We start from the raw sequence: 14942 nt of genomic DNA on the forward strand, positions 1-14942 counted from the left end.
ACCGGGCGCAACATCTGGGGGGGGCACGCTCGCACTCGCAGCTCTCTGCCCCTACCTGGCTCACTCACTCACTCTCACTGCAGTGCTGGCTGTGCGAATCCGATCCGAGCCGCCGGGTCGCCGCCCACTGTGGAGGGGAGGGTGCTAGGCGTGCGGTGCGGAGAGAGAGCGAGGGACTATCTGGGGGAGGGACAGTGCAGCGGGGGGGGGGCGCAAATTACTTGCCTTGCCCCGGGTGCTGACAACCCACGCAACGCCACTGGCCAAGACTGAAGGCAGACAAAGGGAAGGATCTCTCTCTCTCTCTCTCTACATGCAGCAGTGTGGTGTAGTGGTTAGAGTGCTGGACTAGGACCTGAGAAACCAAGGTTCAAAGCCCCACTTGGATGTGAAGCTCACTGAGGCCATTCGTTCACTCACTCTCAGCCAAACCTACCACACAGGGTTCTTGTGAGGATAAAAATGAGGCAGGGCATCTGTAGGCGTTATCAATCAATTAAAAAAAATTGACTGCCACAAGATGTGGTGATGGCTGGGCTTACGTGGTTTTACTAGTGGAATTAGACCAGGCATAGGCAAACTCGGCCCTCCAGATGTTTTGGGACTACAACTCCCATCATCCCTAGCTAACAGGACCAGTGGTCAGGGATGATGGGAATTGTAGTCCCAAAACATCTGGAGGGCCAAGTTTGGGGATGTCTGAGTTAGGCAGTGAGGGAGGAGAAGGAGATTGAGTGCTGTTGTGCTCAGATCCTGTTTGCTGGTTTCCCACAGGCATAGGATCATAGAGTTGCAGAGTTGGAAGGGACTCCAAGGGTCATCTAGTCTCAACTGAATCATCCATGATAGATGGCCATCCAACCTCTGCTTAAAAACTTCCAAGCAAGGAGAGTCCACAATTTCCTGAGGGAGTCTGTTCCACTGTTGAACTGCTCTTGCTGTCAGAAAGTTCTTCCTGATGTTAGTTGAAATCTCCTTTCTTTAACTTGAATCCATTGATTTGGGTCCTACCCTCCAGAGTAGGAGAAAACAAGCTTGCTCCATCTTCCATGGGAAAGCCCTTGAGATATTTGAAGATGGCTCTCACATCTCCTCTCAGTCTCCTCTTTTCCAGGCTAAACATACCCAGCTCCTTCAACCGTCCCTCATCAGGTTTTGTTTCCAGACTCCTGATCATTTAGAACAAGATGCTGGACTAGATAGGCCATTGGCTTGACCCAGCAGTCTCTTCTTATGTTCTTTTGGTGTATACTGTTGGTGTTGGTGCTGACCTTTAAAGCCCTAAACAGCCTCGGTCCAGTATACCTGAAGGAGTGTCTCCACCCCCATCATTCTGCCAGGACACTGAGGTCCAGCGCCAAGGGCCTTCTGGTGGTTCCCTCACTGCGAGAAGCCAAGTTACAGGGAACCAGGCAGAGGGTCTTCTCGGTAGTGGCACCCGCCCTATGGAACGCCCTCCCACCAGATGTCAAAGAGAAGAATAACTACCAGACTTTTAGAAGACATCTGAAAGCAGCCCTCTTTAGGGAAGCTTTTAATGTTTAACAGACTACTGTATTTTAATACTTTGTTGGAAGCTGTCCATAGTGGCTGTGGAAACCCAGCCAGATGGGTGGGGTATAAATAATAAACTATTATTATTATTACAGCTCAACCCAGGTCTTCAACCTTGGTTCAGCGATGGAGGAAGTTGCTCGGGCACCTGGGGCGGCGCACCCAGGGGTGGGGCGAACTGCCTATACGGGTGGGGCGATGGTGGGGCAAGCCACCCGTAGGGGCGGGGCACATAACGAGGCCTCCTGCCTGCCTCCTCCCACTCAGCCGCCCTACAGCTGGGGGGGGCAGCGGGCTGACAGTTTGGGCAGCGTGGAGCCTGGGTGCGCCCAAGCCACCACATCTCTCCCAGGAGAGATACATGGCTCAGGCGTGCTGCAGGCCCCGCTGTGAATGCTGCCCACCATTTTGTCACCCCCATCAGTGGTGACACCCGGGGCAGACCGCACCCCCCCTTCCTCCGCCCCTGCCTTGGGTCCCTAGACATTGCAGTATCACAACTGCCATCACCTCCAGTCAGCTTAGCCAATGATCTGGGATGATGGGAGTTGTAATCCCAATAGCATCTAGTGATCTGAGAACAAATAACACTGTCCTATAGTAAAGGTAAAGGGACCCCTGACCGTTAGGTCCAGTCATGGCAGATTCTGGGCTTTAGATACTTATTAGGCCCATAAATTACTACATAGCATATATTCAACACAAAAAGTGACAATTTGTTGTTGACAAAGGTCAGCTGGACATATAAAGGGCCCCATTACCTTCAGTAGCTTAAAAGTAAAGGTAAAGGGACCCCTGACCATTAGGTCCAGTCGTGGCCGACTCTGGGGTTGTAGGGCTCATCTCGCTTTATTGGCCAAGGGAGCCGGTGTACAGCTTCCGGGTCATGTGGCCAGCATGACTAAGCCACTTCTGGTGAACCAGAGCAGCACACAGAAATGCCATTTACCTTCCTGCCAGAGCGGTACCTATTTATCTACTTGCACTTTGACGTGCTTTCGAACTGCTAGGTTGGCAGGAGCAGGGACCGAGCAACGGGAGCTCACCCCGTAACGGGGATTCGAACCACCGACCTTCTGATCAGCAAATCCTAGGCTCTGTGGCCCTAATAAGTCTTCATTTCCACTCCCAGTCTCTGCTTCCAATCTCAGCAGAGAAGCAGAGCCGGTATCTTCAGAATAACTTCCTCTCCTCCCCATTCAAGTCTGGCGGGGGGGGGGAACGTTCGCCTATGAGCCTCGCCAAAATCTATCAAGAAATAAAGCTATTGCTTCTGGGTCAGCCATCCACCCCCTGCCCTCCCCAATTCATTATTCCAGAGTGGCCCCTTGGCTGGATGCCAAAAATAACTGGAACTGTGAATCAGCTTGCACCATTCTTCATACAAACAAATAAATCACCAATGCGGAGGGTATTGTGGGATGAAAAGGAGTTGTTTATGGAAATGCAAAACCCTCCTCTCATCCAGGCTTTCCTGGTACACAACCTCCAGCTCGACAACAACTGTATTGCACAAGTTGCACTGAGGTTGGTAGAGGTCAGCTCCCCCTTCCCATTAGTTAACAAAAACAGCTGGATGTAATTATTGAGTATTATTTTCAGGGAGTAAAGGCTTTCAATGGCTAGTAGCCACGATGGCTATGCTCTGTTTCCACGGTCAAAGGCAGTCATGCTTCAGAGTTCTTCTTCTTCTTCTTCTTCTTCTTCTTCTTCTTCTTCTTCTTCTTCTTCTTCTTCATCTTCGGCAATCACTTATAGCTGAGTAAGATTGTCTTCCATAAATTCCGTTTTAACAGTGAGTCCGTAAGTGATTGTGGAGGCCAATTCTGGATCCACACGTCCGTCCACAGTGGGGACATAGATTTCCGGGTGGGAGTTGATCACAGTGTTGATTTGCCAAGCGTGCCTTCCTCTTAGCACATTTCTCCCTTTTGTCCTGAGTTTGAGTGTCTTCAAAACCCATGACACCTTTGGTAAAGGCTGTTCTCCAACTGGAGCGCTCACAGGCCAGTGTTTCCCAGTTGTCAATATTTATACTACATTTTTAAAAGATTTGCCTTGAGAGAGTCTTTGAACCTCTTTTGTTGACCACCAGCAATACGTTTTGCATTTTTAAGTTTGGAATAGAGTATACCTGAAGGAGCGTCTCCACCCCCATCGTCCAACCCGGACACTGAGGTCCAGCACCGAGGGCCTTCTGGCAGTTCCCTTCCTGTGAGAAATGAAGTTACAGGGAACCAGGCAGGGGGCCTTCTTGGTAGTGGAACACCCTCCCATCAGATGTCAAAGAAATAAACAAATATGACATTTAGAAGACATCTGAAGGCAGCCCTGTTTAGGGAAGTTTTTAACGACTGATGTTTTAATGTATTTTTACCTTCTGTTGGAAGCCGCCCAGAGTAGCTGGGGAAACCCAGCCAGATGGGCTGAGTAGAAATAATAAATTGTTGTTGTTGTTGTGTTGTTGTTGCTTTGGAAGCTGATAATCAGGCATCCACACAACATGACCAGTCCAGCGAAGTTAGTGCTTTGACAATGGTGATCTTTGCTTCTGTGATAAGAATTGTAAGGTCTTAGATACCGTATTTTTCGCTCTATTGGACGCACCGGACCATAGGACGCACCGGACCATAGGAGGGGGAGAACAGGGAAAAAATATTTTTTCCTTGTTCTCCCCCTGTAAAACAAGGTGCGTTCAAGGTGCATTCACCCGAGCCTATGGAGCTGTTCCGTCTCGCTGTTCTGCCCTCCGTCTCGCTGTTCTGGCTTGGGGACAGCCTTGCTAGCCTCTGCAGGAGAGCGGGGTGAACGCACCCCGCTTTCCTGGAGAGGCTTTGCACGCAGCCGCCCCAAGCCAGAACAGCGAGACGGAGGGCTCCGTCTCACTGTTCTGGCTTGGGGACAGCCTCGCTAGCCTCTGCAGGAGAGCGGGGTGAAGGCACCCCGCTGCCCTGGAGAGGCTTTGCACGCAGCCGCCCCAAGCCAGAACAGCGAGACGGAGCCCTCTGTCTCGCTGTTCTGGCTTGGGGACAGCCTTGCTAGCCTCTGCAGGAGAGCGGGGTGAACGCACCCCGCTTTCCTGGAGAGGCTTTGCACGCAGCCGCCCCAAGCCAGAACAGCGAGACGGAGCCCTCTGTCTCGCTGTTCTGGCTTGGGGACAGCCTCTCTAGCCTCTGCAGGAGAGCAGGGTGAACGCACCCCGCTTTCCTGGAGAGGCTTTGCCCGCAGCCGCCCCAAGCCAGAACAGCGAGACGGAGCCCTCCGTCTCGCTGTTCTGGCTTGGGGACAGCCTCGCTAGCCTCTGCAGGAGAGCGGGGTGAACGCACCCCGCTTTCCTGGAGAGGCTTTGCGCACAGCCGTCCCCAAGCCAGAACAGCGAGACGGAGGGCTCCGTCTCGCTGTTCTGGCTTGGGGACAGCCTTGCTAGCCTCTGCAGGAGAGCGGGGTGAAGGCACCCCGCTGCCCTGGAGAGGCTTTGCCCGCAGCCGCCCCAAGCCAGAACAGCGAGACGGAGCCCTCTGTCTCGCTGTTCTGGCTTGGGGACAGCCTTGCTAGCCTCTGCAGGAGAGCGGGGTGAACGCACCCCGCTTTCCTGGAGAGGCTTTGCACGCAGCCGCCCCAAGCCAGAACAGCGAGACGGAGGGCTCCGTCTCACTGTTCTGGCTTGGGGACAGCCTCGCTAGCCTCTGCAGGAGAGCGGGGTGAAGGCACCCCGCTTTCCTGGAGAGGCTTTGCACGCAGCCGCCCCAAGCCAGAACAGCGAGACGGAGCCCTCTGTCTCGCTGTTCTGGCTTGGGGACAGCCTTGCTAGCCTCTGCAGGAGAGCGGGGTGAAGGCACCCCGCTTTCCTGGAGAGGCTTTGCACGCAGCCGCCCCAAGCCAGAACAGCGAGACGGAGCCCTCTGTCTCGCTGTTCTGGCTTGGGGACAGCCTTGCTAGCCTCTGCAGGAGAGCGGGGTGAACGCACCCCGCTTTCCTGGAGAGGCTTTGCACGCAGCCGTCCCAAGCCAGAACAGCGAGACGGAGCCCTCTGTCTCGCTGTTCTGGCTTGGGGACAGCCTTGCTAGCCTCTGCAGGAGAGCGGGGTGAACGCACCCCGCTTTCCTGGAGAGGCTTTGCACGCAGCCGCCCCAAGCCAGAACAGCGAGACGGAGCCCTCTGTCTCGCTGTTCTGGCTTGGGGACAGCCTCTCTAGCCTCTGCAGGAGAGCGGGGTGAACGCACCCCGCTTTCCTGGAGAGGCTTTGCGCACAGCCGTCCCCAAGCCAGAACAGCGAGACGGAGGGCTCCGTCTCACTGTTCTGGCTTGGGGACAGCCTTGCTAGCCTCTGCAGGAGAGCGGGGTGAAGGCACCCCGCTGCCCTGGGGAGGCTTTGCGCCCAGCCGTCCCCAAGCTAGAACAGCAAGACGGAGCCCTCCGCAGCGCTCCGTCTCCCTGTTCTGCCTTTCAGCTTAGCGGCGCAGCCTGCATTCGCTCTATAGGACGCACACACATTTCCCCTTAATTTTTGGAGGGGAAAAAGTGCGTCCTATAGAGCGAAAAATACGGTATATAATAAATGTACCAACCAAGCAAGTACATAGATCAGCACAGGAAGACTGACCTGAAACCATTTTTGATTCCCAAACTGACCAAGTGTTTTCTCTGCAAGGTCAAAGGAAAATGGAAAAGCCTCCCCATTGTCTTTTCTTTCACAAATCCTGTCTTAAGGGTATGTCTGTGTTTGAATAGGGTGAGCCTGTGACCTGACTCAGGAACTAAGTATTTATCATTACTAAGTATTTATCATTACAAAAGACTGGACGCCTTTGGTGGAATCTTCTGAGTAGTTGGAAATGGTGTTTATAAGTGGTCCACGTTTCACAAGCATACCATAAGGACATTCGCAGGGAAACCAACATGCTTGTTTACAAAGCTATTGTACTACCAGCCTTCCTGTATGCTTGCTTCAGAGTACCTGCTCTTGTGCTCAGATCATGCTCCCTGGTTTCCCACAGACATCTAGCTGGCCACTGTGAGGATGTGATGCTGGACCAGGTGGGCCATTGGCCTGATCCAGCAGCCTCTCTTTATGTTCTTAAGTGAGATAGATTGGTCCTTTATCAAACAAGAGCCCTGTGCCAGGGCCTTGCGCCAATGTGTTTTCCATTCAAATTTATTTTTGTTGCAAGTGAGCGGAAGCAAGTTACTAGTCCACAATGAAGTACTTTCCTTGCAGCCATGGAGGAGGTCGAGTGGGAGAGCGAGCCAAAGCTCTTTTCAAGCTTTCCAGAGCTTCCCTTTTTCATTCCTTGCTGGTGATGATCAATCATTATTTGTTGCAGGTGATGGCATCTGATTGTAGCCTTATTAGACTTTACCGATTGGTAGGGTGAGCGTTGCTCCCAGAACAGGGAGGAAGGAGTCAAATGATACCGAGGTTTGGTTCAGAGAAAGAGTTTATTCTGCTCTCTGGATAGCAGAAGGCACTGCGTGAATCGGTTCACAGCAAGCACAAAAGCAAGAGAAATTGCATACAGTATATATATCCTCCAGGCACCCTCTACCCCCTTCCCCAGGAATCCAGAAACATCAGCTTATACACGTATGTTGACATCCATGACCATAAAAAGATGTTCCTGTTCCTGTACTCTTGACCATAAAAGGATGTTCCTGTTCCTGTGCTCCTTATCTTGGGGTAAGAAGGTCACCAACTCTAAGAGCACTCCTGGCGCCGTTCCCGGGGGGCTGACAAGGTCTGTGCGTCAGTGTGGTCAGGATGCAAAATAAGACCCAGATGTGTCATCCCTGCTCCACTTTGGAACTGACAAGGCCATTCATTAGGCATCACGGACTGATAAAGGAAAGAGCTTTGTTTATACAGCTGTGTTCCTGTTATACATTTGCTCAAGAGCTCAAGTTAATGGTTTTTATCTAATGCACCCTTGGAGAAGGAAAAATTGGATTTGGGGGCCCATTTCAGACTGACTGCACAGTCAAGTTTTAGATTTATTTTTGTTGCAAGTGAGCGGAAGCAAGTTACTAGTCCACAATGAAGTACTTTCCTTGCAGCCAGGTAGGAGGTTGAGTGGGAGAGCGAGCCACAGCTCTTTTCAAGCTTTCCAGAGCTTCCCTTTTTCATTCCTTGCTAATGATGATCATTATTTGTCGCAGGTGACGGCATTTGATTAGATTGTTGTTGTTGTTGTTTAGTCGTTTAGTAGTGTCCGACTCTTCGTGACCCCATGGACCAGAGCACGCCAGGCACTCCTGTCTTCCACTGCCACCCGCAGTTTGGTCAAACTCATGCTGGTAGCTTCGAGAACACTGTCCAACCATCTCGTCCTCTGTCTTCCCCTTCTCCTTGTGCCCTCCGTCTTTCCCAGCATCAGGGTCTTTTCCAGGGAGTCTTCTCTTCTCATGAGGTGGCCAAAGTATTGGAGCCTCAGCTTCAGGATCTGTCCTTCCAGTGAGCTTGATTAGATTAGATTTGTTATATTTCCATGGCACTTTTCATTCAAATGAATCCCAAAGGATCTTATAGACACCCACTTTCCCCTCTGCCTCCCCACCACCACCACTGGCCTATGGCCCTCAGGAGGTTGTCTAGAAGGAAATGTGGCCCTGGATCTGAAAAATGTTTCCCTAGCCCTGCTCTTGCCTATGAGGTCTGTCTTCCCTGCAAAACTCTGGTTTTTATAAAGCATTTCTCGAGTGGCAAGCGGTGTGTTTCTGCAAAAATATGTTTCCTTGTAAACATTTCGCCGGAAGCTGATCTTGAAACCTCATTGGTTTTATCAGAACGAACCCATCCTTCTGCCTTTTCCCCTTTTCCCATCCCCTGCCATTGAAAATGGCATTTAATTCATCTGAATTCTTTGAAGAAGAAAAAATGTCCCTTAACCGGCACTCTTGCATTATTTAATGCAATGTGCCCTGTGGGGATTCCTCTTTAAGTCATTTTTCCTAATTTTCTATCCTGCTGTTGCTAGCACTTAGCAAACAGGCTGGTTTTTATCCACTGTTCCCCATTTTGTATTAGCAGAAGAATGGGGAAGTGGCTCATTCACAAAATCGTTAAACCTTCTACCAGCCTCCCACTCCATCCCACAATCATCAAATTAAGGAAGGTACGCGAAGGCTGATTAACCAGCTGTGCCACCTTCCTTCGATTCACTTCCTACCCAACCCACTCGAAAAGAGCAAAACAACACCCTCCGTAAACAAAGTCACTTAGGTAACATAGACAGAGTCCAGAGAGAAAATAAATTCTAGTAACACTTTACTGTAAAGGTAAAGGGACCCCTGACCATTAGGTCCAGTCGTGGCCGACTCTGGGGTTGTGGCGCTCATCTCGCTTTATTGGCCAAGGAAGCCAGCGTACAACTTCCGGGTCATGTGGCCAGCATGACTTAGCCGCTTCTGGCAAACCAGAGCAGCGCACGGAAATGCCGTTTACCTTCCCGCCGGAAGGTATTTATCTACTTGTACTTTGACATGCTTTCGAACTGCTAGGTTGGCAGGAGCTGGGACCGAGCAACGGGAGCTCACCCCGTTGCGGGGATTCGAACCACCAACCTTCTGATCGGCAAGTCCTAGGCTCTGTGGTTTAACCCACAGCACCACCCGCGTCCAACACTTTACTGAGGAAACTGAATTAAGCAGTGTATAATTTGAAAAGAATGGAACAGAGAGGTTTTCTCTTTTTTTAAAAAAAAAGTTCCGGCCTAGTACATAGCAGGGAAACATTCAACCAAACATACAGAGGGAAAACTCCCTCAGCAGACATCACCTCACTTTGCCTGGTGCTTGTGGAGTAATTATATAATATAATGAAACTGGCACAACGTCTGAAGCATGAAGACTCCTTCGGAATTGAGTGACACCGTTTTATTATGCGCAGGGCTAAAGATGAACATGGAGGACTCCCCTCACGTTGTACAACTTTTCGGTTAACTTAAACCGTTTACCGCCTTCTATATGAACAGTAGACTGGGATAAGAATTTACGTTATTTGGTTGTTATTTTGCATCTGTTGCCTAAACACCAGCTTCTAGGTTAGGGTGGGGTGTTTCATTATTTATCAGCATGTTGTTGTGATGTGTTGAAACAATTTAATAAAGAAAAGAAGAAAATGCAATTGCAGCAAAGCCTGTCGCTCACATCTCAGTTCATGCCCAGTCAGGTCTGGGGGTGGTTATTCATCTCTGCAGGAGCCCCTGTCTCCTGGGAAAATCAAATCCTTCTGCATCATCTCTCCTCCATCCCCCGCATGGTTGATTGTGGTTCTTTTGTTGTTGTTCTTCTTCTTAAGGCTGGGAGAGGGGCTGTTTGATATGCAAATGCCACCCACATCCCTTCCCTTTGTTTCCTGCCATCACTTTCCTGTTGATAACTGCAGCCCAAGTTGCCTTCCTTAACTCCTTGCGCCCACCTGGTTCGAGCACGTCAGCATGCTGGTCATCCTCCTGAACTGTGTCACCCTCGGGATGTTTCAGCCTTGTCAAGATGACAAATGCAAGTCTGAGAGGTGCACCATTTTGGAGGTAAGAGAATATCATCTCTCTCTCTCTCTCTCTCTTTCCCGCAGTGCCCACTGGAACTGGTAGGGCAGAAAGCAGGGAGACTGACAGTAGGTGGCGCTAGAGCCAACGACAGGCAGAGCCAATTGATTCTAACCTTGCCTCTATCCTCCTCCCAGCTGAGTTCTACAAAGGCAGCTCTGAGGTTTCTCACAAAGCATTCTGGAAGTTGCAGCTGGTTACGGGTGCTGAGAGTTGTTAGGAGACTTCACAGAGCTATGGTTCCCAGAGTTCCCTGGGAAGAGGGTGCCAGGCCAAAATGTTTTTACTTACCCAAACATGTGGTTTTTAATCGGGGTTGGATGGGTAGTTAGCTATGTCAGTGGTCTTTATTCGCTCATCCATGAAACTTGGTAAATCTTGTCCCTTTTGAATGAGTATATTGGCCTCCATTAATTGCTGCCTTTTTATGTGAATGCCTTTGTTATTTTGGTTTTTTGCTGCATAAGTGGCTTTGCAGCACTTGAGTGCAAAAATGCAACTAATAAATATAATTGTTAATTGTAGTAATAGTGAGCTTATAGGTGCAGGGCAAAGCTGTGTGCCAAAACCTCACTGCCACCTCTTAACACCACCCGATGATAGACTCATCTCTGTGTCTGCTGGAGGATTTTGGACACTTCCAAGATGTGTTTTCGACAAGTAACAACCTTAAGCCCATGACATTTCCTGCAGACCCCATTTCTCTATGATTTCGTACCACCACATCAGTAGTGACTGAGGTCTGCCCACCGACTGGTATGGAACAAGTTGGTGGTCCTGTTCCCCCTACCGAGACCTAATAAAATTCAGCCTTTGTGTCAAGGCTGTTGGCAGAAACCCGCCATCTCTTTGCTCATAATGCAACGCCACATAACCACCCTCTGGGGAGGCGTGTTGGGGCCTTGAGCTCATCTTCCGTTGCTTATCCTGCAAGCTAATGACACCCTGGAGCTTGCAGGCTGAATCTTAGCCGCTAACTCCCATTCCTCCTGAATCCTGGCAATTATTCAGTTGACAGGGACCCCAGGGAAGACCTGGTTGGAGCTTTTCAGCACAGAGCAGAAACACCCTGGCGGCAATTGGGGTGAGCAAGCGCCCTCATAGCTATGGGCTTCCTCTGGTAGTTAATGCAATTGCCTTCAGGCCTGGCTCTGCAGAGTTCTGCTTTATGCAAACACATTTCGTAAGACAACCATACATCTCAAGGAAGCCTCTTCTGTTTAACCCAGCCGTTCCATTAAGACTATCCCATTAGAATCCCATTAGACTCCAGTTCGCTTTTGGCTGCAGGCCGGCCATTATTTATCTGCTTCTATTCCGTTTATGGATGCTGTGGGATTTAGGAGGATGGGTTTGTAAAAAAAAATACTGTGTTGGGGGTGTTAATGGGATCGCCTTCTAACAAGGCTTGGGTTTTCAGTTCCCACCCCCCACAAAAGAATAAAGTAAAGGTAAAGGGACCCCTGACCATTAGGTCCAGTCGTGGCCACATGACCCGGAAAGCTGTCTGTGGACAAACACCAGCTCCCTCGGCCTGAAAGTGAGATGAGTGCCGCAACCCCAGTCGCCTTTAACTGGACTTAACCATCCAGGGGTCTAAAAGGTAAAGGTAAAGGGACCCCTGACCATTAGGTTTAGTCGTGGCCGACTCTGGGGTTGCAGGGCTCATCTCGCTTTATTGGCCGAGGGAACCGGAATACATCTTCCGGGTCATGTGGCCAGCATGACTAAGCCGCTTCTGGCGAACCAGAGCAGCCGGTTACCTTCCCGCCAGAGCGGTACCTATTTATCTACTTGCACTTTGATGTGCTTCAAACTGCTAGGTTGCCAGGAGCAGGGACCGAGCAACAGGAGCTCACCCCGTCACGGGGATTCAAACCGCCGACCTTCTGATCGGCAAGTCCTAGGCTCTGTGGTTTAACCCACAGCGCCACCCGCATCCCTACAAAAGAATAAGAGCCTTCATAAATCAGAAAGAAGGTCCATCTAGGTTATAGCTGAGGAACCTCCATCCCGCTAGCCAGATTTCACTTGCCAAACCTCCCCATTGGCCCACAAAGCTATTTCCCCAAAGCTGCAGCCACCTGGCCTCATACCTGATGTCATCTGTGGCATCAGGTGTGCGGCAGGTAGAGCTGTACCTGCAAATGTTATCCGGGGAGCAGGGAGTTCCACCCCCCTTGGGTAGTATCTCCCCTGCCATATGCGGGGATGTCGCAAGGGGGTTTTAGGGGGTGCGGTCCACCCCAGGTGTCATTCCTGGATGGGGTGACAAAATCCCCTTGGATGGATCAGCATGGCAGCACTCACACCCCCAGTGGGTAGATTATCACAATTGGTGTGATCGTCGTTGCTAAACTCTGCCCCCTGGTTGCGCAAATACGCCTAGCGATCAGCCTGGCACCCTCCAGCGGGCAGTGTTCACATCCCTGGTGGGCAGTTTAATGAGATCGGCGGTTGGATTTTCACAATCAGCAAGCAGTGCTCACACCCCAGGCTGGCAGTGCTGCACACCAGGAATATTTGCACAATCAGTGGGCGGGTTTTCATGACGGCGATTGCGCCAATTGCGGAAATCCACTTACTGGGGATGCGAAACTCCGGCCGCTGATCGCATAAAGCTTATCAACTCTAGGGTACCCTTCCTTTAAAAAGTTCAACAACTTTGGGCAACGTTCCCCAAAATTGCAATGTTGGGGGTTTGACACACAAAAAAATTCACACCGGGTACCACCTGACCTTGCTATGCCTCTGGCCACATGACTCTCTAACCCTGATGTCAGATGATTGGCAGGTGGCGATTTCATCAGACCTACTGTTGTTCTATTAGAGTTGAAAACAGTCTTCATTTTGTTTAGTTTAAGTTAATGGTATATTAGTGGCAATAACAAAAACAGGAGAATCATTTCCCTCCGTAGTTCTTTGCTGATATTCGCAATTGCATAAAAGTTTTGTCTTTCCTTTCCCCCCTTCTCAGATAAAACCAATCTATATTTTTGTTGTTCTTTTGGGTTGGGTTGCAACACTAGGAAACACCCAGCTCCCCCCCCCCAAAAAAAAAGCAGCCTCTGGAATTATTGCCAGATTCCGAATTTCTGTGAAATTGTCTTTGCTCCCTGGGAACAGACACTCCTCATTTACAAAACCATGTGACACTCCTCCAAAACTATTGAGTTCCAACATGGGAATGTTTGTTTTTATCTTCACCAGATATGAAAGTATTTCTTCACCTATTTTACTTTTCAGTAACATTTATATTAGGGACGCGGGTGGCGCTGTGGGTTAAACCACAGAGCCTAGGACTTGCCGATCAGAAGGTCGGTGGTTCGAATCCCCGTGATGGGGTGAGCTCCCATTGCTCAGTCCCAGCTCCTGCCCACCTAGCAGTTCGAAAGCACGTCAAAGTGCAAGTAGATAAATAGGTACCACTCCGGCGGGAAGGTAAATGGCGTTTCCGTGCGCTGCTCTGGTTCACCAGAAGCGGCTTAGTCATGCTGGCCACATGACCTGGAAGCTGTATGCCGGCTCTCTCGGCCAATAAAGCGAGATGAGCGCTGCAACCCCAGAGTCAGCCACGACTAGACCTAATGATCAGGGGTCCTTTTTAACATTTATATTGCACCTTTCCTCAAAGGAACTTGTAGTGGCATGCATAGTTCTCCTCCCCCCCCCCTTTCCATTTTATGCTCACAACAACCCTGCGAAGTCTGTGTGACACTCTGACTGGCTCCCAAGGGAAGATTTGAACCCCAGTCTCTCCCAGATGCTAGTCCAGCACTCGATTTGCTACACTAAATGGCAGGGATGCACTATGGGACTAATAGCGGCTTCTTATTGTTTCCCTCTTCCTTTTCCACTCCAGGCGTTTGATCATTTCATCTTTGCCTTCTTCGCTGTGGAGATGGTCATCAAAATGATAGCTCTGGGAATCTTCGGGCAGAAGTGTTACCTAGGAGACACGTGGAATCGCCTGGACTTCTTTATCGTAATTGCGGGGTCAGTAGACAAATTGCTCATCAATCAGCGTTGTGGGCTGGAAGGGAAAGTGGTGTAAAACTTGTATCTATAGGAGGGGGGCATGATTTAAAAGCCCATCAATATTGCTTGCTTGTCTCACGGCCTAAGCAGAAATTACTTTAACCGGGTAGCAAGATGGTGCTTCTGTTGCGGTTGTTTCTGTGTACTTCCGGCTGATGCAATGCTCAGCTATATTCTCTGCTGTTTTCTGAAACCCCGGAGAGTGACTGGCAGCCAGAGTATAAGACAACTGCCTATGCTCTTGAGGATCCGCCCTGCTTTAAGTCCTATAGTTTCTGAGAAAGGGTGGCAAATATTAAAAATGAGTCAAGCGCTCTCTTAATCACTGCACCACACTGGTTCAAAGATCTAAAACGTTTGAGCATCCAAATTAAAATGTCTATTTGTTTGTTTGTTTTTAAGCATCCACAAAGCTCAGGCAACTATGGGATGAAATGATTGGCATGTTTTTCCTGTCCTTCTTCAGTTTTACTCTCTGCCGCCCCCGCCACCCTGTCCTCTAAAACGTCAGTCACCCCCTTGATAATGGAGCTATTTTAGTCCCCAGAGGGATAAGGAAGTGAGTGTTGAATGTTCAGGGCCCACTTTTACCCTTTCGGTGTCCTCGAGTCAGTTAATAGAGCGACGAGTGCTTGTGGTATCAGGCAAAAGGCTGCAGTAACCAGGGCAGTTGTGATGCAAACAGAGACTCAAACTGGCGTGAAAGGATGGAACTGGATATTTTCTGCCCAGCACCTCTGTGTGGAGTAGACAGCTAAGTGTCCCCCGTAAGTAAGACACAGGCAGCCTTATCAGATAAACTTCCTC

The 14942-nt window shown here is 50.1% G+C and overlaps 1 protein-coding gene across 1 annotated transcript in view; it reads left to right on the forward strand.

The window, feature by feature from the left end:
- Nucleotides 1–14942, forward strand: part of CACNA1H (calcium voltage-gated channel subunit alpha1 H) — a 386136-nt gene that overhangs the window by 193212 nt on the left and 177982 nt on the right. The window contains exons 3-4 of the mRNA XM_083413279.1: nucleotides 9968–10079; nucleotides 13960–14093. Coding sequence (XP_083269405.1) covers nucleotides 9968–10079; nucleotides 13960–14093 — 246 coding nt within the window. The remainder of the gene's footprint in view (nucleotides 1–9967; nucleotides 10080–13959; nucleotides 14094–14942) is intronic.

This window comes from Podarcis tiliguerta (genome assembly GCF_965153285.1).
Source record: "Podarcis tiliguerta genome assembly, chromosome: 14".
Taxonomy (NCBI): Eukaryota; Metazoa; Chordata; class Lepidosauria; order Squamata; family Lacertidae; genus Podarcis; species Podarcis tiliguerta.